The sequence below is a fragment of the Capricornis sumatraensis genome, chromosome 3 (genome assembly GCF_032405125.1).
Source record: "Capricornis sumatraensis isolate serow.1 chromosome 3, serow.2, whole genome shotgun sequence".
Taxonomy (NCBI): domain Eukaryota; kingdom Metazoa; phylum Chordata; class Mammalia; order Artiodactyla; family Bovidae; genus Capricornis; species Capricornis sumatraensis.
In genome coordinates this window covers 91,342,443-91,369,467 of record NC_091071.1, presented here as the reverse complement: position 1 = coordinate 91,369,467, position 27,025 = coordinate 91,342,443, and the positions used below count along the sequence as shown (strand labels likewise).

Sequence of the window (27,025 nt, the reverse complement as noted above, 5' to 3'; positions counted from 1 at the left end):
GGAATTTGTGACTGTGCAAAAGTTAGCATGACATTCTTTGGCCATTGCATGTAGTTTATTGTTGGTTTTCAAATGGCCTCCTGTTTTAGAATGATAGCCATGAACATGTTCTTGTGCAGTACAATTTTAGATACAGAATCAGGAATAATTTGGGCTAGCTGTATGAACCATGGTCCGTGACATAAAGCCTCAGGACAGAAGAAGGACAACAGGACAAATGCATAGCGACAGTTCTGCATTCTTAAGCTTTCCCAGATGAGAGATAGCCACGTGGATGCTGAAAGCAGCTGACGTGGTAGGTGATACAGCCTCTTACACAGAGTGCCAGGGGCTTCCCAGGTGGCGCTGGTAGTAAAGAGCCCGCCTGCCAATGCAGGAGATTTAAGAGATGCAGGTTAGAGCCCTGGGAGGGGAAGATCCCCTGGAGGAGGGCTTGGTAACCTACTCCAGTATTCTTGCCTGGAGAATCCCATGGACAGAGAAGCCTGGCAGGCTGTGATCCACAGGATCACAAAAAGTCAAACATGACTGAAGCGACTTAGCAAGAACACATGCTCAGGGTCACTTTGTCATAGAGCTTAAGCAGTTATTTCATTCATAAGATATGTATGTACATTTGCATATATGCACACACATATATACATATATATGTATCCATATATACATACATATATACATATGTACACATATACACACATATCCAGATGAAATTATCATCTAAGATTTCTGTTTTGGTACAGATGTTCCATCATGTTAGAATATATACAGAGACATTCAAATGAGACACACATCAGTATACATACTTTATTTCTATGGTCATTTTTCTATGTCTGCTGAGGCTAAATACAGTCAAAAGTGCTCGCCGTCACTTGCATGTCTAGTGACCTTGAAAGCTAAATTTTCCCAGTTGAGTTCTGTATGCCATGTGTTAGAGAAGGCATATTTGGATTGTTCTCCTCTACTCAACAATTGTAGAATAATGGGTCCTTAGCCAGCTGTTGGACATTTCAGCCTAGATTTCTATTATGAGAACTTTGATTGGCTATTAAAAGACATGAGTTCAGTACAGCCAGCACGGATGGGGAACATAAAAAACAATGTCTTCTGTGCCTAGCCTCTGCCGCCACTCGGTTTACATCCGGGAAGTTCTGCGGGTGGCATGGTGCGTTAACAGCACCAACACCTCTGTGCCTGCAGCTCTCTTGAAGAGGTTCTGTCCAGTTATTCTGTCTTCCTCTCAAATTTAAAGAAACCTCTCTTGCACAGAAAAGAAAATAACATCCCTCATTTGCCTGCCTGACAGCGGAAATATCTTTATAAAATTGCCTCAATATTATGCCTTTGGCTTTTTTTCTTTAAAGAAATGGCCAAATGAGGGATGCGTCTTGAGCTCTTCAAAACAAATTTCAGGCATTATCTGCATGTTCTTTGGTGCTCTCTGTAGAAAAATGCATAGGGCCCATTAATTTGAGAATTAAGGACTAGGGAGTTTTCTGTTTACAAATCATGAGAATGTGTATTCCACATATGTTTCCCTTGGTTCCTGGGCAGTACAGAGCAGAGCGTGACGTACAGCAGAGGAACACCATTCGTACAAGGGGTTAGGATCTTTATTTTTCCTTTCATCCAATATGGTTTTTACACTGTATTTTGAGAACCCTAATGCTTTAATTTGACTTGGCATAGGCCTCTTAAAAATCGCTTATGGAAGCAAACTGTGTAAAAATTATTCCACCCATGTGAAGGGTACTTTTAGATATAATCAATTAACATATTTTATTAGGTCTCTACAATTTGTCCAAAGAGTTCAATGAACACGACAAACCAATCTTGATCCTTTTTAAAAGGAATCCATTTTCCAAGTCTCAAACATCTAAGCTTTTAAATATTGTTCATTTGGAATTCTTACTGTCTTATTTCTCCAGTGTCATGAAAGCCTTCTCAAAAAGATGTAAAATTATATCTTGGACAAAAATGCAACTGAAAAGCTATTACTTTGGAAGTATCTTTTAGCTATTTCTTAAAATTTGAATCCCATTTAAAAAGATTTCTTTACAATTGATTAAATTTCATCACCCAAATTACATACTTATGGGCCCTATATTAATTCACAATTAGATTTAAATTTGGTTTGCATAATGAAGTGATTTTAATGTTAGCACAGTTTTAGACAGTATCTTGTACCACGTTGCATGTAGTAGGAAAAACTCCCATCTTAACACTGTAAAATGCACACCTTTATGTTTAGAAATGTGATACTCAGTTCTGTGAGTTTTTGATCCTGTGTTTGATGAGATTTTTTTTGAAAGATTTTCTTTAAAAGAGAACAGTGGGAATCTGAAATATTATGGTAATATTGTATTCATTATGACTTTTTATGGCATAACTAAAAGTCTTCATTAATATTCTTCCCCTAAAATCATAGAATATTAGAAGTGAAGGAACCTTGGCAGTCATTCATCCCAGCTCTCCACTTGGTTGCAATAGAGAGAACTTCAGAATCTTCCTGAGAAATGAGTGCACAGAACTCCACACTGTGTACCAGATTTGGTCCAGCTGATACGGAATGGAGTTAGACAGTTATATCCCTTGATCTGATCTCTATTCTGCTAATATTGTCTGAAGAAGCCTCAGGGGAGGAAAGGAGAGGGAGAACAAGTCTTAAACATCATCTCAGTAAAATAGGAGTTACCTATGTTATTGCACTCAGTCCACACAATTTAGAAAATTTACCCACCTGACTCTAAGCCTCACTTGTCTTTCTGGCAAATGGGGACAGTACTTCTTAACTCCGTGGTCACCTGCTTATGAAATGTAGAACTAGAATTTTATCCTGTTTATTGTTGTTCAGTTGCTAAGCTGTGTCTGACTCTGTGACGCCATGGACTGGCAGCATGCCAGGCTCCTCTGTCCATCAGTATCTCCTGGAGTTTGCTCAGATTCATGTCTATTGAGTCAGTGATGCTAACTAACCACTTCATCCTCTGCTGCCCCCTTCTTTTGCCTTCAGTCTTTCCCAGTATCAGGGTCTTTAGGTCTTCCTGAATCTAAAGCCCATCGTTTCCCCCTCAAAGATGACAGTATTAATATTTGACAGTCATAATTCACCAGTGGCTCACATTAACTTCTGGGCTCCAATAATGTGTGATAGCACAGGGACTGTGTCTGTTACTCACTGTTGGATATAAGTGCTTAGCACAGTACCTAGAATGAATGCCTGACTTATAAACATGCTGCTTTCAAGATTTGGACAAGCTGTAAAGAGAGGTCAAATCATGATTCCATTTTTCCCTATTGAATGTTTTATGCAAGAGTAAAATCCATGGTACTCCATGGAGATTTTTGTATTTTCAAATAAAGATGATGGACTGAGCATAAGCTAAAATTCTCTCTTGTATTTTACTTCAGGCACATAGAAATGCTAAATTAAATATCTTTAAAATTAATATTTAAACTTGGGTTGGGGGGCGGGGGGAGGAATTATCCAGGGACTGGAAACAGAGAATCTGTCAGAGAGGGTCAACTCTGAGCGGCAGGGCCAGGCTCTCATTGCCCAGGTCAGGTCCCCTCAAGGAAGACAGCTGAAGCAGAGTCTCAGCCTATATAGCCTGTGGATCATGTTGCCAAATTTCTTGGGAACCAGAATATCGCCACTGCTCAAACTCAAATAGCTGGAAACAAGTAGTACAACCCTTGTGACAGACTGTAAAGTTTCCTGGAAAATTTCTCCTTTTCTGAGGAGTGTTTTCATCTTTTCCACTGTGAGTAAAATTCCAGGACTTATGCTGCATTTTCTCTTTGACTTCTATTCTTTTTACAAGGGAAAGCAGGCCCATTAGGTTTGCCATTAAAGTGTCTTAGCACGGATAAGTGATGCTTGCAGGAAGGTGTTAATGCAGGTGTTGATAGGCATGTTGAACTTAGGAGAGCTGCTCCCCTTAAATTATCTATTGCATTTGTTTTATTGGCAGTGGAGGTTGGCCTGGCGCTTGCTGACTCATTTTTCGCAATTGTATAAGCTGTGCTGGTATTTACCACCTCTGCTTGGTCTCGGGTTTCAAATCTCCTTTTGATCCCCATCATCTTTATCATCTTTGGATGCCCTGCCAGCTCCTTATTGCCCACAATCTGTCTTACTTGCTAAGAAAGGTGCTCCTTATAATAGGTCATAGCTAATGATGTTTGTTCTGTTCCAAAACGTATCTATTGAATATCTACCATGTGCTGAGTGTGGACCTAGGGGATATAAAAGTGATGGAGGTCCTTTTCCTATCTCAGAAGAGCTTGAGGTCAAGGGTGTGCCATTCCTGAGGCCTGCACATACCCCAGAAAGCTTAAAAATGCCACATGTAGGATGGGATGATGACCATGGCTGGGACCTGGGAAATAGTCATGCTTCTGGACCATGAGCCATGTATGTCCATTACTCCTGGCAGTAGTGGGCCAGTCTCATATGGAGTTTCCTAAATTTACACATCTGGCTACCTGCCATTCCCTGAGTGCCTGAGAGTTGCCTGTCCCTGCTGTAACCCTACAGATGTGCCTTGCAGAAATCCCTTCTCTTGGCAAGGAAGCACACTGCATTCTGGAACAAGAATGAATATGCTTTCCAAAGAGAGGACTCCTAAAATAAAGACCAGCACCAGAGGTGAGGGGTTTCTGACAAGGTCTTCTATCTGAGAAAGATGGATGATGGTGATGAGCTTTGTTGGGGGTTGGTGGGGTGGGGATGTTTTGAGCCACCCGTGGGTTTGAGAAGTGTGGACCAGGCATCTACTGTCTATGTGAGGCTATGTTAGTGTCAAAGTAAGAAAACATCCAAGTTACAGGAAGCTGAATTATAATGGCTGTATTCTAAGTCAGAGAGCAGCTATTGTTAACCATTATGTGTAGGTTTTAACCCGGGGGAAAACATATATGGACATGATAATGCAAATAACCTTAAGTTCCTCGCAGGTCCTCCTCTGGTACATGAAGAACTCAGCTGTGTGATAGTCCTAGAGAAAGTAACAGAATGGGTTAGTCTAGCTTGTGTTAAAGATTTTTTTCCCCTTTCTGGAGCAGAATACAAACTCTGCTATAACCTTGTTCTGCAAGAAAGACTGCAACAAGAGCCTACTCAGCAAAGCCTCAGCAGATAAATTTTAGTTCAGAGTCTCCATGAAATGATTCCAAATGTGAAACTACTTTCAGATACTATAATTTAGTCATTTGCTTTTTCATTATCCTAATGTCTTTGGGTTGTGAAAAATAAGATAGTCATGTTAACACAAACCTATACACTGAAAAAGAGAGATAAATATAGGTGCCATGGGAAAAGCAGTATGTAGTAGATTGTAAAACATGCTCTGGAAAATATGAGATATTGTTATTTGGTGCTTCCCTCATTTGACAGGTAAAACCTTTGCAGTTTTAGAGGATCTTGATAGAATAAGACTATGCTGTTTTAACGAAAACCAGAAAGGAAAATACATCTAGTCTATATGGAAGCAACATTCTTGTGGCCTATTTTTCACCATTATCAACTTTTGTTCTAGAAGAACCTGCACAGACACATTTTGAGGGCATGCTGTGTTCCAGGCTGTGTGCTAGGATCTTTGCACATATTGCCCCTGAACCCCCCGACCTTGTAATGAGACTATAGTAATGAGACTATATTCTCTACGGTGCTTTTTCCAGGAAAGGAGAAACCACAACACAAGTCTAATTCTTGGGTTTGTTGTTCCTTCCGTTGTTTTTAAGTCTTCTATGAGCCATCATATCATGCATGATGTCATCCAGAAGAACCTTTGAGGTGTATCTGAATTCTTCCTTCCTGTGTTCACTGTTATTTGTATCCCTTTCTTCCCGGGGCTAGAAACAGGACTAGGCATCTTGGACCAATTACTACCTTCCAGAGACAAAGCTTCCTTGAGAGTAGTTTTCAAAACTAGATAATCTAAAACAGAACAGTTTCTCGACTCGGCTGGATCTGAGATCCTTGCCATGGCCTGGAAGTGCCTGTGTAGTCTGGCTTCACCGATTCTGGCTTTGTCTTTTCCCCTCTCTCTGCACGCTCTGGTCACACTAGCTGCTTTCTGAGTTCCCCCAGTGAGGCACACTTCTTCTGATCTAAGGACTTGGTTTCTTTTCCTTTGATTCTTTGCTTGGACATGTCCTTATCAACATTAAATTCACCTGTATAAATGTCACCTACTCTGGTGTACTGGGCTTACCATATATATTAAGCAGTTCCTTCTGTCCACTGACATAACACACATGTTCCCTCCACAGAATTTACAATAGTCAGAAATTATGGCCTTTTCCATATGTACTGCCTGTCTTCTCCCTCTAAAATGCAAACTGCCTGAGAGCAAAGACTTTGTTGGGGATCCAGCGATGAAAATGTCTGTTATGTACTAGGTGTCAGTAATGGTGTATTGAATGGATGGGCTTTTGTCTGAGATTATGTGAGGAAAATTAGGGGTTCTGACTTGTGATTCCGAAGTACTTGGTGATTAGTTCATCATAGTAAATGCTTCAGAACTAGCAAAATGCTGAGCACATAAGTAATGAGATAGGTAGATATGTATTAACAAATTTGTATACCCCTATGAGGTAGGTACTATTATTATTATTCCCACTTTATAGATGCAAAAATTATGATACAGAGAGGTTGAGGAACTTGTGTTAGGTGCTATTCAGATGGTAGGTTTGAAGGCAGGTACTTGAGCTAATGATCTTTACTACTGAATAGAAAGTGCTCAGTGAATACAGTTTTGACCATGTGCCCAGCACTGGCTGAGTTCTCTCTATGCATGATGTCACTCAGCCCTCACTTCCATACTGTGAAGTAGGGACTGTCATTATGCCTGTTCTGGAGATGGAGATGCTGAGGCTTGGGAAACTTAAGCAACTCAAGTCCCATAGTTGGCACTTAGTGATGCAAAAGGGACTTGGATATAGATAATATGAACGCTGTGATCTTATGCATTCTCTCTATATTACAGGGGCTTCCCAGGTGGCTCAGTGGTAAAGAATCCTCCTGCCAGTGCAGGAGACGTGGTTTGATCCCTGGGTCGGGAAGATCCCCTGGAGAAGGAAATGGCAACCCACTCCAGTATTCTTGCCTGGAAAATCCTATGGACAGAGGAGCCTGGGGGGGCACAGTACATAGGGTCACAAAAAGTCAGAAAACTGAGTGACTAAACCACCACCACCACCACCTTATTCACAGGAGCACTTGTGAGTTGCTCTTACAACACAGTCATGTTTGTGAAAGAGGAATTAGTCTCCCCTACTCAGAGGGTCTCTGCCAGTGTAACAAAGAGGGTACCCATTACTTGGCTACAGATTTATAATGGACATGGAATAGTCCAACTCAGAGAAAGAAATAGGAGAAGCGGAATTTATGTCAATATAGCCACTTGTTTATAAGGAATTACAGAGTTGGTTAAATGTTCATTTTTTTTAAGAAAGAGCATAACAATAGGATTTGGAAACCCAGTAACTGCAAAAGGTCAATTGTGATTTCTAAAATGAGCAAGGGCAGAATGAGATACATATTTGTGTATCACTAGGTCTGATTTTGGACTGAGCTGAGATGCAGTGTACAGCGTTTAGCATTATTGTTTTGTGAAACTTGCCAAGTTTTTTCACCCTGAGTCCTTCCTTAGGGACTTAGTTCTCTCAGAGGCAGAAGCCAGCTGTAGGGATGCTATGATGTCATGGGTGCATTTTGTCTAATATTCAGCTTATCAATAGGCATTATTATCCCCTTAGGCAAAACCAGTATACTCAGAGATGGCATAAAATCCCTAGAAATTATGCATTCTTAATCTTAGCTGCAGGGAAAATATCCATGTCAGGGATTATGCTTAGATATGTGGACATATTTTTTTTTCCTTTAGAAGTTTCCCTAAACCCACTGAGACCTATTGAATCAGCAAGAAGACAGGTTCAGCCATTGTCTTTGAACCCCAAGATTCCACCGTTTTCACAGAGCTTGTATTACAAGTGCTCTTATGCACACAGTTCTATGTGATCCTACCCAAGCCTCTATTGGATGGTCACAATGACCCAGGGTGTGGGCAGGCTGGGTGTTATTAAACCACTTTACAGATGAGGAAATTGAGGGTAATAGAATCTAAAGAGCTTGCCCAGGGTCAGGCCGCTAATAAATGGCAGAGCCAGCACCCGAACCAAAGTCTTTGGACTCCAAATGACTTCCTTTTTCTGCTGCCCACGCCTCCCGCTTGTGAAAGAGAACCTGTCGGTGGTGATGTTACAGGCTCTGAGCATCTCTCCTGAAGGTTTCCTTACTAGCAGGTCTGCTTCAAGAGGGTAGAATCTGTGGGCTTAATTAAGATGAAACACCTTACTGAGTGCTGTGTGCAAACCACTTTCTCTGGGTTTTGGCCCTGCCAACTTGAAGTGGCTGAAAGCAATAAGCAGTGTCTGTGGGCCAGAATTAACATTATGTGTGTGGTTTTCAAACAACTGTTACTCTGTTCCCTTGAGAATCTCCTGGCCCCTCCCCTTGCTCCTGGCGAGACAGGATACAGGTGGGGACGGCCTTTCACAGTGACTCTCCTTTCTCTCTTCAGTGTCTGTGTGCTCTGGGACCCAGTTGAGGCTTTGTTTCTCAAACTGGTTGCCCTTTTACTCACTGTCCTTCCTACTTTTCCAACTTTTATTGTGTCTTCCAAGTTTTGAAAGAATTGCAAAATTCATCAAGCGTTAAGTATTGACTCAGGGACTGGAATTTCAGAGAGGTGGTTCAGCAACTTCAGTGCAGCGACCTAGTTGAACCAAATTGCGATTGTTAAAAGATCAGGTGACTCAGCACAAAGTCACCCAGCCAGTTCTGGCCGAGCAGTGATGGAATGGGGTGCAGGCAGATCAGGACCGCTGCTCCATCTCTTGGGACCTAAGCCACCAGGTGTCCTGCAGAGCCTGCCCAGTAGAAGGTAGCAACAGCTTAGCTTTCACCTGATGGGGAAGAGTACCCTTAAGTCACAGGTGTGGCTCTAGAGAACAAGCAGATGGTTGGATACGTTTAAATAATCAAGCTTTTTCAAACAGAAGCCAAACACTCCTCGTGGGCTTCCCTGGTGGCTCAGCTGGTAAAGAATTGCCTGCAATGTGGGAGACCAGGGTTTGATCCCTGGGTTGGGAAGATCCCTGGAGGAGGCCATGGCAACCCACTCTGTATTCTTCTTGCCTGGAGAATCCCCATGGGCAGAGGAGCCTGGCAGGCTACAGTCCATGGGGTCGCAAAGAGTCAGACATGACTGAGCGACTAAGCACAGCACAGTGATGTATAAAACGCAGAGAAACTCAACTCGTCTCTTTTCACCACAGGTATATGAGTATTGGACTTCCCCACACCTGGGGTCAGAATGCTGCTCCTCTGTCACGTCCTCACTGTAGCTGTGGTCCAGACTTTTATCTTCTCTGAAAACCGGGTATTTGCCAAGAACATCAACTTCTATAATGTGCGGCCTCCTCTTGATCGTAAGTAGTGGTTGTCACCATTGTCCGTGACATGGGATCGGAATAACCAAAATCTGTTTCCCTATAGTAACCTTGCTGATTCTGGAACATTTGGTTTATATCAAGCATAAATCGGAAAGTCTTCATTACTTCCATGGGTAAGGGTGACACATGGTGACAGAAATTTTCTCCATTTCTTTAAGATGGTTTGGCTTCCTGCTGAAGTCTTAAAAGGGTTCATGTTTAAAATAATTTTCTGAACATTGTCCTTAAGAATGGCTCAGCGGGGAAATTCAGTGTTCTTTGCTGATCTCTTCCTTGGAGAAGGATTTTGACTATAGGAAGATTCTGCATAAATTATATATAAAATTTCCCCTCCTTTCTCTCTCTTCAGACAAGTAAATATACCTTATAGAGAATGTGTGATAGACAAAAATAGTTTTAGAAATGTTAATGCCAGTGGTTCACAAACCTGGAAGAGTATCAGAGTTACAACAAAAGCCTTTAAAGTTTCATATTCTTGGGTTTCTTCTCCAGAGATTCAGTAGTCAGCAGGGTGAGATGTGAAATTCTCTTTTTGCTCACAGAGTCAGGTTTGGGAACAACTGTCTTTATACTCCTGATGAGGAGTGTTCATACTCCTGTATGGTTACCATTCTGCACTTTGTATTTTGTTATTTAGGACATTCAGTCCTTAGTAAGTAGGTGTGTACGCATATATATACTACATAGCCATACACATGTACACCCCACACACCTTGAACTACCATTTATTATAAATTTCTAAATTGGTAGTGGTTGTATACTTGATAGCTTAGCATAGACATCATTATCATAAAATTAAATTATTGACAAATGTTTAACCTTTTAAGCCTGATATAACTTTATGATGAGCAAATTATTAAAGATATAAAATTAATACTTGATTATTATAGAAAATTCCAAAAAAGACTGGTAAATGTGTAGAATAAGAAAACTTATTCATAATCCCAAGATTCAGAGCGAGCTCTTCTTTACACTTTGGCATACATTTTGACCAACATGGATTTGAACTGCCTGGGTTCACTTATATGTGGATTTTTTTCAATAGTAAATAGTACTACACGGTCTGCAGAGGGACATATGGAGGGCTGACATGAGATTATGGGAGGATTTCAACTGCATGTTCTTCTGTTGCTTTTTCTCTGTATATGTTTTTAAATATGTATATGTTTTAAAATATGTGACATACTGAGATCAAACAGATTTAATTTGGCAGTAGCGTTTATTCCTTTACATTGTATTTTGAATACGTTTCCATGATTTTGAAAGTATCTTAATGTCTTACATTAAAAAATGTTTTCACTCATACAGCTGGCAGTGACACACACACAATCATAAACAAACTAAATGTTTATGCTTCACTGAAAATCTTTTTAAATGCATTTTTCATTGGCTAATGACCTTAGAACAGATTTTAGGAATTACTAAATCAAAAAGATAGTGCCAATTTTTACATTAACTATTCACCTACCAGCAATGAGTTTTAGTATTTTTTAAACTGTACTGAATTAGTAGGTGAAAATGGATTCCATTATTTATTTACCTATGCATAGGCAAAACTGAAATGCATTTGTGGTAACTGATTTTGTGTCCTCTGAGTTTTAGCTTTTGATAGTTTGCTCTTGTTTTATGCATCAATAATACTCTCCCCTGTATGTGAAATACCCACTGCCTTCTAATTATCATCCCAACTTGGGGTCAGGTTGCTAGGATGGTTTGGGTTACCTTGATCTTTATTTCAGTCTTCAAAAATAGAATTAAACGTTTCACACAGGGCTTTACACTCTGGTGTACAGAGAAATGTCAAATTTATCCATTTGATTTCTTGCCCATCAAAATAACAAGGTACAAGGCAGAAAAAAGAAAGCATAAAGACAAAAAGAACATACTAGTTGTTATCATTCCAGATTGCCAGCAGTCCATAATTCTTGTTTCTATAACACCCTTGCCTGAGCACAAAGGCCTTAAAATTACTATCATCCTGATATTAAATGTTACATTCCTGGTTGATGTCTAATGTAGGGATAATTGACATATCAAATGAAATTACTTGTTTGAAGTTAAGTCTAGCTATAAAGCAAGTACATAGGGATGGAAATCAATGTGGTTTGATATGCCAGGGATCCTAAGAGAGATTTTTCATGCAGTCTCTTGTTTAACCTTTATTATACCTCTGCAAGTCATGGGGATCTTTAGGTTATAATAATAAATTACTTCTTAGTCTAAAGGGCAGAATCAAGCTCAGGTTAATGACTCCAGTTCTTTTCAGGGCCAATAATATATCAAAGTATAGGTCCCAATACTACCACCATCTTTGCCAATCCACTCAACTTTCACTTATTCCCGAATTATAATAGAACAATACCATGGATATTTCAAAATGGCTCATGGAATCATCTGCAGTACTCTGTAGTGCATATTCATAGACGAAATATTCAAAGAAAAGAGGATAAAGAAAACGCCCCAAAGTGTGGCAGTTAAGCCCAGCTTGATAGAAATTGTAAGGAGAATGATTTGTAAATTTTATTTGCTCTGGTAAAAGTTGCTAATTTTATTCCATATCTGATGTTTGAAAAATTTAACTATATTGTTTCCCTTTGCATTTTTTTTTTTTAAAGCTACACCATTTCCAAACAGCTTCAAGTGTTTTACCTGTGAAAATGCAGGGGATAATTATAACTGCAATCGATGGGCAGAAGATAAATGGTGCCCACAAAGTAAGTGTGCTGAGTTTGGAACTCTCTTTGTGACCAGACCTCATTTAGATCTCTCTCAACTGGCTCTGAGTAAAGGCATCTTATGTGATGAGATTAGCAAACCAGCAGGCTGGTGATGTTCTACAGAAATCAGAGAACTTTTGATAAGACTATCACAGACATCAGACTAATCTGAGAGTACATGGAAACTGATGACATAGCCTCAATTTATAGTTGTGTGTGCTTTGAGGAAGAATTTCTTAATTAATATTTACCAGTGAGAACAAATAGACCACAGTGTTGACTAAGGCATTCTAAGAATGTCAGAAATGTTTGATGATACTACTAGAAAAGTCCTACTTACTGTAAAGCAAAACACGGTTTCTGTCCTCTTGAGATACACTGATGCTTAAGTGACTCATTTGTTTACTTGACAAACGTTTGAGCATCTTTTTAGTTTGTTTAGTTGTCTGGTAGATCCCAGTGTGTAATCCAGTACCTGGACCATATTGGGCACTTGGTAAGTACTGACAGAATGAATGGATGCCTTTGACTATATAGTCAGGAAATCTCTGAGGAATCTACATTTGCACTAAGACTCGAATGACCAGAGCAAATCAGCTCTGTGGAGATCTATAGGAAAAACATGTCAGTAAGAGGGAACAGCAACGCAAGGGTAAGATTTGGCTTCTAGAGTGAACAGGAAGGCTGGCTGGTGAGGCTTAGTGGAAGGGGGAGAAAGGATTTGATGGAGATAAGGACCGGGACATGCAGGATCTTCGTTTTGGTAAGAAGTTTAGATTTCATTGGAAATGTGTTGGGAGTTGAAGCTATAGAGTACAAGATGCTAGGTGTATTGTAAAATATTGCTCTGGCTTCTGTGTGCAGAATGAATGGTTGGGGACAAGAGAAGAAGTGGGCACCAAGTGGGCTCTTTCATTATCTTTTAGGGCAGTAGAAGATGGTCTTAGACGAACATAGGGGGAGAGAAGATGAATGACTTAATACAGACAAACTTGGATGCAAAGCAGACAGGATGTACTGATAGAATTGAAAACCTCTACTTAGAACTATAAGGAAATCAGGCTGTTTGTATTTTAGGATACCCTGTTTTTTTTAGGTTTTCAGATGTGAAAGGCCAACAAAAACAAACTCTTCCAGACTTAGCAATAACCAACTTTGATCTACTATTATTGTGAATCTTTTGGAAGTTTCTGTATCACTTTATGGCAGTGGAAGAGGCCTACCTCTTCCAGATAATGCCAGTGGGTTGTGAGTGTGCTGTGCTCCGTCGAGTCCTACTCTTTGTGACTCCATGGACTGCAGCCCATCAGGCTGCTCTGTCCATGGGATTCTCCAGGCAAGAATACTGGAGTGGATTGCTGTGCCAGCCTCCAGGGGATCTTCCCCAGCCCGGGGTTGAACCCACGTCTCTTTCATCTCCTGCATTGGCAGGTGGGTTCTTTACCACTGAGCTACCTGGGAAGCCCTTGATGATGCCAATGGGTGGAGCCAATTGATGGTAACAGTGGAGACCTTTAGGGGCCTGAGAATCTTATGCTCTAAGTTAGACAGATGACTATGACATTTGCATGGACAGCATTGTTCATCACTTCTTTTCAAGAATAATTCTGAAGATTTTGATCTCTTACAGCTCTTGAGAGCATGTGACTGAATTGTACTTTTGAGTGCATGTGTGTCTGTGCATGTATTCTTTTGGGGATTTGTTTATACATTTTCACAGACGTTTATTTCAATGTTTGCGAGGTAGGCAGATGCCTCTCTTTATTAGCTTGTGTGAGAGGGCTGGGAAAATTCTTTAACCATTTGCTTTAAATTTCCCCGAGAACTGGCGGGGTGGGGGGTGGAGGGGGAAGGGTTTGGCACAGCAGTAGATTGGGGCATTGATGTCCAGCCTCTTTATGACTGTCACCCATTCTTTTGAATTTTACCAAATGCTGTTCAAGAGGAAAAGGGAGCAACCAAGGATGAGTTGGTTAGACAGCATCACTGACTCAATGGACATGAGTTTGAGCCAACTCTGGGAGATGATGAAGGACCTGAAAGCCTGGAGTGCTGCAGTCCATGGGGTCGCAAAGAGTCGGACATGACTGAGCGAGTGAACAACAACACGCTGTTTCTACTAGTTGTGTACATGTTCCAATCTGTAATTCATTAATCAAAGCCACTTTTAAGGGAACTTGCATGGGCATTTCTGGGTTTTAGAACTTTGTTGAAACATGGGAGCAAAAGAGGGATGCTGCAGTTTTCTGCCTCCAAGAAAATGTCAGGGAGGAGAGATGGACACGAGATGACCCTGCATTCCAGCGTGTGTGACTGTACACCAGCCAAGCCCCCCAAACGATAATCATCTGGAGTTCTGAGGCTGTGACTGCTTACCTTTCAGCTTGTCATTATCAAGGGGAGTGAGAGTCAACCGTTTCTTGGGACAAACAGGCCTGTGGCTATTGTTCTTTGTCATCTCAGGTTTTCCTTTATGGCTCTGCTTCTGCCATCAGCCAGTGGTGTTAAAATAGAGTCTCTAGGTAACAAAATACGACAAGAATGACACTTATTATTTTGTCTACCCCGATTCTTACTCTGACTTTGTAGGGCTGCTTTAGCCTGTGTGACAGACTCTATGAACACATGCACCTACCAGTTTTCGATTTTGTCTGGAGTACAAATTGGAATGCCTTTCAGAACATGGAGTGGTTCTCTCTCCTTCTGAGTCCCAGTCAGCTGCTCTTGTAGAGGTGCTCTGCTGATGCTCAGCTCAATGCTGTGTACAGAGAGGCACAGTTGTGTGCAGGTGGAGAGCACAAACCCTGGAAAACCACCTCCACAAGAATCTCATCTTCCATCACTTTCTACCCATGTGACTGTGAGCCTCAGTGTTTTATCCGTGAAATGACGATATTACTATGATTTGTCTTAAGGGCTATTGTGAGGACTGAATGAGTGAATGCATATTAGAAGAGTGCCTGGTTGCGGGTACACAACGTGCATTTGCTGTTGCTAACATGAAAGCTTACAACAAGTCTATCCAAATGCAAGTGCACTTACCGTTTTGCTAAAAAGAAAGTAAGCTCAAAGGCTGTCACATGGCTTACTCACTTGTGACAGAGGCAGCTCTCTAAGTCCTGTCTTCTCAACTTTAGTCGAGTTTTCCTCCTCCCTGCCCCTACTTTTTTGGCAACTACTGCTTTAGTCCCTTCTCAGTAAACTAAGAAGCATTTCACTGGCCTGAGATATCTAGAATACGAGGCACAGAGCTAAAGGAGAATGTCCCAGAGTAGTGAGAGAAATTGGTTTCTTGAGAGAACTCTTAAGTAATAAAATGTGAATGGTTAAAGGTAACTTTGTGTGAAAATGAACTAGCCAAGCAGAGGAGGACAGAGAAGGTAAGAGAGAACTAAAGAGGAAGAGAAAATACAGAAATACTTTGGGGAAAACTCACACGCGTTGGGAGGATTAGAGCCTGAAGAACTAGATGAGTAAGGGAAGCGCCTTGGCGTGTAAGGTGAAGCACCTGCTTTCACTCCAGTTTGCCACATGGCCTATTAGTATATAAAGAAACAATGAGACAGGAAGAGCTGTGGCCCACTTCCTTTTTACATTTATGCTGCTGCTGCTGCTAAGTCGTGTCAGTCGTGTCCGACTCTGTGTGACCCCATAGACGGCAGCCCACCAGGCTCCCCCGTCCTGGGATTCTCCAGGCAAGAACACTGGAGTGGGTTGCCATTTCCTTCTCCAATGCAGGAAAGTGAAAGTGAAGTCGCTCAGTTGTGTCCGACCCTCAGCGACCCCATGGACTGCAGCCTTCCAGGCTCTTCCATCCATGGGATTTTCCACATTAATAGTTTTCATTTTATTTTAGAGTTATAGAACATGTGCTTCAGAGGGAGAGAGAAAGATACTGCCACTTTCTTATGACATGAGCAGACCTGGAGTTTTGATGAAAGTCTTGTTCAGTTGTTTTACCTTGCACCAAAGGATAACTGCCCATTTATATTCATTTTAAAAATACACATACTTCAGAAGCTAGTACCTATTCAGAAAAACTACCTAGAAACTTAAGGATCATCCTGAATTTTAGTCATTTCTGAAGTGATTGTTCAAAGGTTTTTGTGTGTGTGTGATGTAAAAAGTGAAATTGATTTCCCCCCCCTGCCTAGATACACAATACTGTTTGACAGTACATCACTTTACCAGTCACGGAAGAAGTACATCCATCACCAAAAAGTGTGCCTCCAGAAGTGAATGTCATTTTGTTGGCTGCCACCACAGCCAAGATTCTGAACACACGGTAAGGAGTGTGTGTGTAAAGTTATTGTCCAAAAGTTTCTTGATGGTTGTTTGTATATAGAGGCAGGACGGATAAATAATATGTCAAAGGTGTATACTTTGAGAGACTCCCTTACACTGATACAATGGAGATGAAAGAAGGTGAAGACTTTCTGTCCATCAAACAGTATCACTACTAAAAATGAATGACAATTCTCAGACTCCAGAGACCCTAGGGTCTTGACCTTGGACTTTGGGTGAGTTGCCTGAAGTAAGCTCTGGAATTCCAAGAGTAAACCATCCCTGCATGAAAGGATGACCAGTGCTACAGAGCCCAACTTATGTATTTTGTTTACGGCCAAAAATCACCAAGAATGTTACACAGATGAGGTGCAAAGAGGAAAATGGTGACACCTTTTATAAAGAAAACCTTGTCTTACTGCCTCTGCTTAGATGAAGTGAGAGTCTGAAAGATTAATCCCAGCTTATTATGATGAACTATAGGTAACATTTTAGATCAACTGGTTGCTTCAGTTTTCTCATTCTACCACTTTAAATGAGCATGACTCTTTTATATGCCTGGAATCCTGAAATGTTTGAGAAGAAAATTACTTAACAGTGTATTAATCTCATGAGATCTTAGAATTCAGTTTAGCCTATACATACATAAAATGGTCCTGACACCAGTGGCTTTTTAAAAAAAAGTTATTTTAGTATAGTTGATTTACAATGTTGTATTAATTTCTGCTGTAGAACAAAGTGATTCAATTATACTTTGTCATATTCTTTTCCATTATGGTTTATCACAGAATACTGAGGACCTTCTTATGTATCCATCATATATATAATAGTTTGCGTCTATCCCAAATTCCCACTCCTTCCTTCTCCTACCCCCTTGGCAACCACTAGTCTGTTTTCTGTGCCTGTGACTCTGTTTCTGTTTTGTGGATAAGTTTGTGTGCTGACCACTAGTGGCTTTTAGCTCTGGCTACACAGGAGAACCTCCTGGAGCTTTTCATAGGCTCTGGTAAGAGGGTAGCAGTGGGCAGACTCAGACCAGTTGAAACAGAACTTCAGAGTGAGGTCCTGGGCATCAGGATTTTTTTGGTAAGCTTCCTCAGGGTGATTCTGATGTGCAACCAAGATTGAGAACTACTGAGATAGATAATTTATCTTACCTGGCCCTTCTGGGAGCCATTTGATGTAGATACTTTATCCTGAAAGCCTCTGTGAATGTCTGGGTTTATCAGGTGGAGGTGTTATACCAGGTATTATGACAAGAGCATGCTTCTCTTGAAACAAGCTTGTGCTGTGAGAGCTAGCGTTTTTCACCAGTCAGCAGCCAGATTAGCAAGCCAGCGTCACTGTAAAGATAGGGATGAGGCATTAGTATAGACAATAGAGTCATAATTATCCCCTACCAAGTAGTACTGAGAAAGAAAATCAATGACTAATCCACAAGGTTCCTAGCTTTCATTTCTGTTTCAGTGTTTCCCCTTGCAAACCGTCAGGAGATTTGTTGACTCCATTAAACAGTCTTACTCCATTTGCCTTTCTCTTGCTTATGCTTGGGTTGATGCAGATAAATCACAGTTAAAGTGAAAAGACTCTCAAGATGGTTTTTACTTTGAGGTCAGTTGTGGGGAAGGGTGCCCAAGGGCCTGGATGACTCATAGATCAAAAACCAACTCAGTTCTGTCCTCAGAGTGGTTTCTAACCTCCTGCTGTTTGCGCTTCAGTTACTGTCTCACTGAAGTCACTTAAGAGACCCCCAAGCCAAAACTGCCAAGCCTGTCCTAAATTCCTGGAAAGCTCCACTTAGAAAAATTACAGTGTGAAAATTTACCTAGTTGGAGACAAGCTGGTGGAGTAGAGGATGTGAGCTCACCTTTTCTTATGAAAATACCAACAAGCATAGACAAAACATGCTGGAACCCACCAAAAAAGATATCCTACACCCAAAGACAGAGGCACAACGAGATGGTAGAAGAGGTGCAATCATGATAAAATCAAATCCCATACTGGCCACATGGGCAATCCACAAGCTGAAGAATTATTAGAGAAGTTCTCCCATAGGAGTGAAAGTTCTGAGCCCCACATCAGGCTCCCCTGCCTGGCAACGGGAGTTTGGCAATGGAGGAGGAGCCCCCAGAGAATCACTGGCCCTTTTGAAGGCCAGGGCTTCCCTAATGGCTCGTTGGTAAAGAATCTGCCTGCAAAGCAGGAGACCCAGGTTCGATCCCTGGGTTGGGAAGATCCACTAGCGGAGGGCATGGCAACCCACTCGAGTACTCTTGCCTGGAGGAGTCCATGGATAGAGGAACCTGGCAGGCTACAGTCCACAGGACAGCACAGAGTTGGACACGACTGAAGCAACTAAGCAGCAGCAGTGGAGTCTGTCTGAGGAATTCCACTGGACTGGGGGAAACAGAAACTCTACTCCTGGAGGGCACACAGATGGTCTTGTGTGCACTAGAACCCAGGGAAAAGAGCAGGGACCTCTTAAGGGCCTGAGCCAGACCTACCTACTGGTATTGGAGGGTCTCCAGGCTAGGCTGTGTGTGTGTGTGGCTCACTGCAGGGACGCAGACACTGGCAGTGGTAGTTTTGGAGAGTACTCACTGGCATGAGCCCTCTGGAAGGTCACCAGATCAGAGAGAAATTAAAAACACAATCCCATTTACCATCAGATCAAAAAGAATAAAAATACATAGAAATAAACCTACCCAGGAGGCAAAGGACTTGTACTGTAAAACTAGATATGGATGAAAGAAATCGAAGAGGGCACAATCAGATGGAAAGGTATACCATGTTCTTGAATTAGAAGAATCAGTGTTGTCAAAGTGACTCTACTACCCAAGTAATATACAGCCTCAGTGCAATCCCTATTGAATTACCAGTGGCATTTTTCACAAAACTAGAACAAAAAATTTATTTTGTATGGAGACACAAAAGGCCCTGAGTAGCCAAAGCAGTTCTGAGAAAGAAAAGCTGAAGGAATCAGGCTCCCCAACTTCAGACTACACTGCTACAAAATTACAGTAATCAAAACAGTATGATACTGGCACAAAGCCAGAAATATAGACCCATGAAAAACCTAGAAATAACAACATAGCCCAGAAATCAACCCAAGTACTCGTGGTCAACTAATCTACAACAAAGGAAGTGAGAATATACAATGGAGATAAGACTGTTTCTTCAAAAAGTGATGCTGGGAAAACTGGCCACTCACATGTAAAATAATGAAATTAGAATATTTTTTAACACCACACACAAAAATAAACTCAAAATGGATTAAAGACCTAAATGTAAGATTGGATACTATAAAACTTGTAGAGGAAAACGTAGGAAGAACACTCTTGAACACAAATCACAGCAATATCTTTTTTGATCAATATCTAGAGTAATAGAAACAAAAACAAACAAACCCAAATGAGACCTAATGAAACAAAAGCTTTTGTACAATAAAGGAAATCATAAACAAAATGAAAACATAACCCACAGAATGGGAGAAAATATTTGTAAATGAAGCCACCAACAAGGGATTACTCTGCAAAATATACAGACAGCTAATGCAGCTCAATATACATATAAAAAAAAACCACAATCAAAAAATGGGCAGAAGATCTAAATAGACATTTCTCTGAAGAAGACATACAGATGGCCAAAAGGCATGTGAAGAGATGCTCAATATTACTAATTATCAGAGCAATACAAATCAAAACTATAAGATATCACCTCGTACCAGTCAGAATGGCCATCATCAAAAAGTCTACAAACAATGAAGGCTGGAGAAGATGTGGAGAAAAGGGAACCCTGCTATACTGTGGGAATGTAAATTGGTCCAGCCACATGGAGAACAGTATGGAGGTTCCTTAAAAAAAGCTAAAAATAGAGAGCTTCCATATGATTCAGCAGTCCCACTCCTGAGCACATATCCAGAGGAAACCATGGTTTGAAAGGATATGTGCACCCCAGTGTTCATTGCAGCACTGTTTACAATAGCTGGGACATGGAAGCAACCTAAATGTCCATCAACAGAGGAATGGATAAAGATATGGCATATATATACACACACACATACACACACACAATGGGATATTACTTCAACACTAAAAAAAAAAGGTTATGCCATTTGCAGCAATATGGCTGGACCTAGAGATCATCATACTAAGTGAAATAACTCACAGAGAAAAACAAATATATGATATCACACATGTAGAACCTCAAAAAAAATGATACAAATGAAGTTATTTACAAAACAGACTGAAAACTTATGGTTACCGAAGGGGAAAGATGGAGGGTAAAATGGAAGTCTGGGGCTGATGTATACACACTACTATGTTTTATTAGTAGATAGCCAACAAGGATTTACAGTGTAGAGCAGGGAAGTCCGGTCTATATTCTGTAATAACCTATATGTGGGAAAAGAATTACATGTATGATTGAAACACTTTGTGCTACCTGAAACTAACACAACATTGTTATTCAACTGTACTCCAATATAAAATAAAAATTTTTAAAGAAAACTTACCTGTTTAAATATTCAGACATATTCTTAGTGGCTGCATCATATTAAAATGTTCATAGCTATAATTCATCTACTTCCGTATTAAGAATACTAGGCAGCTTTTAATATTTCTCTAGTCTAAATAAAAACCCACATAATCTTTGTGGTGCACATTACTAGATTGATTTATATAAAGTTTTTGATAGAGATTACCAAATTACTCCCCAGAAAGACTGAAGCAATTGTATTCTCAGTAACTGTCTGAGAACTATGTCATGGACCCAAGCTCTCATACTTTTTGGAAATCTTTGTTAATTTTTAAGGTAAAAGGTATATTTTCAAATTTATAATTTTTAGTCTCAAACAGTAAACATTTAAAAAATAAGATAGCCTTTTTCTCTTGTAAGTCATTACTCTTTTGAAAAATTTTGCACTTAAATAAAAATTTATATACTCAGATAAAAAAAATTCTGTCCTCAGAGCTGGAGGAGGTTTTTCTTTGACCCTCCCCTCTTCTTCCCATTACTCACTGGCTCTTCCCCTCTCCTCTTCCTTTTGTAACAGGAGTGTAGGTCTTGCTGTGAGGGGATGATCTGCAATGTTGAATTACCCACCAACCACACGAATGCGGTCTTCGCTGTGATGCACGCTCAGAGGACGTCTGGCAGCGGTGCCCCTGCGCTCTACCTACCTGTGCTGGCCTGGGCCTTCGTGCTGCCGTTGGTATAAGGCCACCTTCCTGGGAGAGGCAGAGACCAGTCCTCTGAAGCACAAGCTAATAACTGTAAAATGGCGAACTTTGAAGACCAATCTCTTCAAGATTGAAGGATGTGCATTGGACCTCACAGCAGAAGCCAGCTGTTTGCTTAACTCAGATACTCCTGCAGGAGGCCACGAGGAAGGGGACTTGGCAGGGACTGAGTGATTATGTAGCTGTTAGGTTTCTTGATCAAAAGGGCTGCATTTTGTCTCTTCTGCAAGGAGGGTCCTGCCAACATCTACCACAGGCAGGTTCAGTAGCCTGTGTTGTCCCTGCCAGACCAGACCTTTAGGGGAAAGGACTCCTTGACCTAATTGACTCCTTCAGGGGCTGCTGGAACAGACCCTCTCAATTCTGTGACTGGCTCAGAGCATCTCTGTGAAATCTAATCCTTCCCTCAAGAGAAAGCAGTTTCCCCACTGAGGGTGTAGTAATGAGAAAGCCCACTATAGGAAGAAAACTTCCAGTTGAACTAATATGAAACCTATTTGCTAATTGTGGGGAGGAAATAAAGCTTTTAAATTATAAGTGTAGAATGCATGCTTATGTGTTTCTTGGCTGACGTGGAGATGAAACTCATCAACGAGTGTCATAAAGGAGGCCAGTTGAAGCTGATCATGCAACTACAGGTGGTATATTCTGGCTTAAAGTATGCAAGCCTATGCCAAGGTAACTTAATTCTTTCTTTGGGGGAAAGAACCCTTCTAAGGATGCCAAATGCAAAATTAGTGACCTGAGAAGGTGAGGAAACCTCCCTGAGCAAGGAGGGTGATACCTTACCGTGTGATAGAGCCTCAGAAGTAGCAGTTTCGGGACTTCCCTGGTGGTCCAGGGGTCAAGACTCTGTTTCCCTGCAGGGGGCATGGGTTCCATCTCTGGTTAGGGAACGAAGATCCTACATGCAGAGCAGCATGGCTAAAAATTAAAAAAAGAAAGAAGCAACTTAAAGACAGAGAAACTGGTGACAGTGTCTCTCTTCCAGTCAACCTGTCTCAATGGGAGGGCCATCAAGAGAAACTTTTGAAATCCATGCTAAAATGTCTGGTCCCCTTGACTTCTCTTTCATTCTTATAACACAGTCGTAGACTTTCAAAGGACTTCCCTGGTGGCTCAGATGGTAAAGTGTCTGCCCGCAATGCAGAAGACTTGGGTTCGATCCCTGGGTCAGGAAGATCCCATGGAGAAGGAAATGGCAACCCACTCCAGTACTCTTGCCTGAAAAATTCCATGAACTGAGAAGCCTGATAGGCTACAGTCCATGGGGTCACAAAGAGTCGGACACGACTGAGCAACTTCACTTCAACTTCCGTTTCTAGAATCCTAATTTCTCGCCTTTACACTTTGGAGTGACCTCTGAACACTCTGCCTTTATATGTACAGTGAGGAGGTAGTGGAGTGTGTGTTGCTTTGTTTCTCAGTAGAGCATCTACCATTAGAATGCTGAGTGCTGCACAGAATCCACTAACGATTGGTGTCCTTGCCACACTGGCTCATCCATGATGGGGTTGGCCATGGATCAAATACATCCCACCACTCTTAGGCTGCCCAACTCTTCTAACAAATATTCTGTTGCCCTGGTGTCTTCAACTCAAACATGTAACCCTCACAGTTCTGGAGGCCGGGAGATCAAAATCAAGGCACCAGCAGATCTACTGTCTAGTGAGAGCCCTCTTCCAGATTTGCAGACTGGCCTTTTCATATATGCTCAGGGCAAAGGGTGAAGAGTGAGCATAAGGATACTAATCGCTTTTATGAGGACTCCACCTGCATGACCTAGCATCCCCCAGAGGCCCTACACCCAAATACCATCACATTGCGGCTTTAGGCTTCAACATGTGAATTTGGGCTTCCCTGATGGCTCAGACAAGTAAAGAATCTGCCTGCAATGCAGGAGACCTGGCTTCAATCCCTGGGTCAGGAAGATCCCCTGGAGAAGGGAATGGGAACCCACTCCAGTGTTCTTGCCTAGAGAATTTCATGGACAGAGGAGCCTGGCGGGCTACAGTCCATGGGATTGCAAAGAGTCAAACACGACTACCACCACCACGTGACTGTGGGGGAGAAACAAATATTCAGTCTGTAGCAACCCCCTAGCCATGCCTATTCACTTACATGTTGTCTACAGCTTCCTTCTTGCTACAACACCAAGGGTGAATAGAGGCAGCCGAGAGCACATGGCCTGTGAAGTCTGGAAGGTCTGCTAGTTTGCCCTTTACAGGAACAGTGTGCTGACCCCTAACCTCTATAATGGCAGAAGTACACCGGGAAAAAGCTGCTTGCTTTGCACGGGCTGTGGTGCTCATGGCGGTGAATTGGCATCTGCAGTGGTTTACCAGATCACTTTCCTTGCATGCATCCATGAATTTTTCTTCTTCATTTTGTTTGTTCTGTTCCTTTGATTCAGCCTCTTAGTGGTTATGTGCTATTGTCAGGTGCTGAGCTGTATATGTTTCTTCTCGACCCTGATGCACTGGGAGTGTCTCATCTTAAAGCTCTTTGCCTTCCGATAAAACAGGGAGGAGGCAGATGTCATTACCCCCCTGTCTCTGGCCGAACCAGAGACTGACCTGGAAGCAGCAGTTTTGAAGTCTGATGTAGATTTATCTTGCCTTTCACTCAGCACCTTGAGGTATTTGAATTTTCATAGCTATGCTTGTTTGAAATTAATTATATATGACTTCAGTTGGAACATTTTAAGAGCATCTTTGGTGGGTGTCTTTTTATTCCCCAGGGTTTCTTTTGTCTGTGAAGTTGATGAACTGTCTGGTAAAAACCATTAGCAGACAGTACTTCTTTTTCTTCTGTCTAGATTAATGAATTTTCCTTTGTGTTTTTTATTTTTGTTTCCCAAGGAAACATCTTAATTTTTTCTTCTTTGCCCCACATATGTTTTCATAGATTGCCCTCCTAACCACCTCTCCTCTGAGCATTTAAAATAGAGTTATCCTGAGCCAAAGAGAGAACACACAGAGGAAACAAACTGCAAAGACAGCCAAGTGAGTAGGGGTGCCAGATTTACAAATGAAAGGATGGGATGTCCCATTAAATTGGAATTTCAAATAATTTTTTAGTGTAAGTTATTCATGAACTCATAAGTCTGGCTCATCTGAGGCAATGTTTTCGAGTCCTTGTAATCAGAATTTTCTGGCCAACTTCAAAATAAGACAAATTCTAAGGGCCTCCTGGAGATGCTGCCTCAGGAGATGGGATGGAGCCCATGCCTAATCCTAATAATTAGATGTTAAAGAAGAAGCTCCCAGATGACTGTGATGCTAGGTGTGTTACCCTTGATCTGAGAGATTTACTCCCTCTTCAGAAGCCCAGTCCTTGGTCACATAATAAGTGCTAATGAATAATAAACCTGGGTTGGAGTTGTGGTTCTTAGTGTGGTCTCTGGACCAGCAACGGAGGCATCACCTGGGAATTTATTAGAAACTCAAATACTCAGCCTCCATTCCAGACCCACTGAATCAGAAACTCTAAGGGGTCAATCTGGGTTTTAATAAGGTTTCCAGGTGCTTCTGATGCACACACTAGTTTAAGAACCACTGGATCAGAGAAGTGCTTCCTAAATGGGTCCTTGGTGGGGACATGCAAATTACTCAGGGAGTTTATATTTAAAGAAGAAAACTGGACTCACAGGCCCCAAATCCAGAAAGTCATAGTCTTTTTGTTAGAGTTGAATCAGAAAATCTGTATTTTTAGTAAACTCCTCACGTGGTCCTGATACACAGCCACTTTTGGAGCCACTAAACTAGAGAATAAGAGATGGGGGTGATGTTAGTGAACAGAAGCCCTAAACCTTTAACACTTGACCTTGAAATCCCTATGCATTATAAATGGACTGTATGTGGTGTCTCCAATGTAATTGTTTTAAAACTAGAATCCAAGAATCTAATCAGAGTCCATTTGCATGGATTTTTTCAGTCCATTACATAGTGAGCTAGAATGGCCAAGTGATCCAGACCTCAGATTAATTTCATTTGCCCCCTAATGAGCAAGAAGATGAAAAGTACCTTGTCAAAATGTCCCGTGAGAACTGGGGTAGTGGAGGCAGGAAAGGAGAATATGTGGATTTGTTCTTATAAAAAAGACAGGGGGATTAGCTATGAATACGAGGAAAGTGTGAGGGAATGACCTGTCAAAGTTCCATTTTGAACACTACATTCTAGAATAAATCTCGAGTTCCTGTCCATCATTCACTTTCTGAAAAGAAAAAAAAAAAGTCGTACAGAACACATCTTTTCCCTGCTGAGTCTAAACTCTCCCTAACTCCAAACCTGACTGAGGTTAGCAGCCAGAAATTACAGGCATCGTCTTCTGTACAGTCTGCATTCTGCTGTGTCACACGCTGTGTAAAACATATCTCATAAGAAAAGAGAAAGAGGGGGTTGGTTTCTCTTTCTCACTGGGAGAGGACTTAAAAGCTGGGCAAAGCATGAAATGAGCAGCATGAACCAGCATGGACTTGGAAAGTGAGGTGTGGTGTGGAATTGGGAAATATTTCACAATTCAGACATTACCCTTATGCACAATTTTTGTGATGTGTCAATTGCCATCTTATAAAATTCTGCTCTGACCTTTGAATCTTGTGCATTTTATTTTTCACCTCTTTGTCTGTCACCGACTCTGATTTGTGGAGGGTGTCACTGTGATTCTGGATATGTGTGTGTGTTGTGGGTGGGAGGAGGCGGGCGAAGCACGCCAGAGGCCAGAGGTGAGTAGTGGATGCATGAAGGTGACAGCTGTACAGACTGGAGACCAAATGGCTGTCGTCATGTAATTTGAGTCTGCCTTTAGGCGTAGCTCCTCGGCTGTGCACCTGAAACAGTCTAGCATCTTCCTGGTATCACACACCTCCCACTTCTCCTTTGGCCTTCATAGTTCTACTTCCTTCCCTGTCTTCTTCCCTCATTGCCTTGGCCTCTTCTATTAGATGCTGAGGCTAGAAGCTGAACTACCTGGGGGTGGAGGGGGGTGTGTAATCCAGGATGTGAGCTACTCAGAGTGTAGGCTGTGAAAAATATGGCTTTCATACTTGATCCCAGGAATACTATTCAAGGAGTCTGGGAATCTGGAGTTTGAACAAGCTTCTACCTGGTCGTGATTCTGGTACTGGGAGTCCTTAGGGCATCATCTTTAGAAACAATAATGCAAGGCCTCAGTAAAGGCTGTAGAGGCTCAAGTAAGAGCATCTACCACACAACTCCTAAACCTCCATTTCTGCACTTTTTTGGTCTATGAAAATTGGTCCCA

General features: G+C 41.5%; 1 protein-coding gene and 1 long non-coding RNA gene across 2 annotated transcripts in view; one reads left to right on the top strand and one right to left on the bottom strand.

Moving 5' to 3' along the window:
• The window catches only part of LYPD6B (LY6/PLAUR domain containing 6B), a 30,105-nt gene extending 7,856 nt beyond the window's left edge, over nucleotides 1–22,249 (top strand). The window contains exons 2-5 of the mRNA XM_068967961.1: nucleotides 9,343–9,495; nucleotides 12,135–12,233; nucleotides 16,391–16,521; nucleotides 21,574–22,249. Of these exons, the coding sequence (XP_068824062.1) occupies nucleotides 9,381–9,495; nucleotides 12,135–12,233; nucleotides 16,391–16,521; nucleotides 21,574–21,738 (510 nt within the window). The 5' untranslated portion in view covers nucleotides 9,343–9,380 and the 3' untranslated portion in view covers nucleotides 21,739–22,249. The remainder of the gene's footprint in view (nucleotides 1–9,342; nucleotides 9,496–12,134; nucleotides 12,234–16,390; nucleotides 16,522–21,573) is intronic.
• The window catches only part of LOC138075889 (uncharacterized), a 127,330-nt gene continuing 105,118 nt past the window's right edge, over nucleotides 4,814–27,025 (bottom strand). The window contains exons 2-6 of the long non-coding RNA XR_011144662.1: nucleotides 22,550–22,684; nucleotides 17,678–17,863; nucleotides 14,872–14,994; nucleotides 14,613–14,754; nucleotides 4,814–4,997 (exon numbers count right to left, since the gene is read on the bottom strand). This is a non-coding gene — a long non-coding RNA (uncharacterized lncRNA). The remainder of the gene's footprint in view (nucleotides 4,998–14,612; nucleotides 14,755–14,871; nucleotides 14,995–17,677; nucleotides 17,864–22,549; nucleotides 22,685–27,025) is intronic.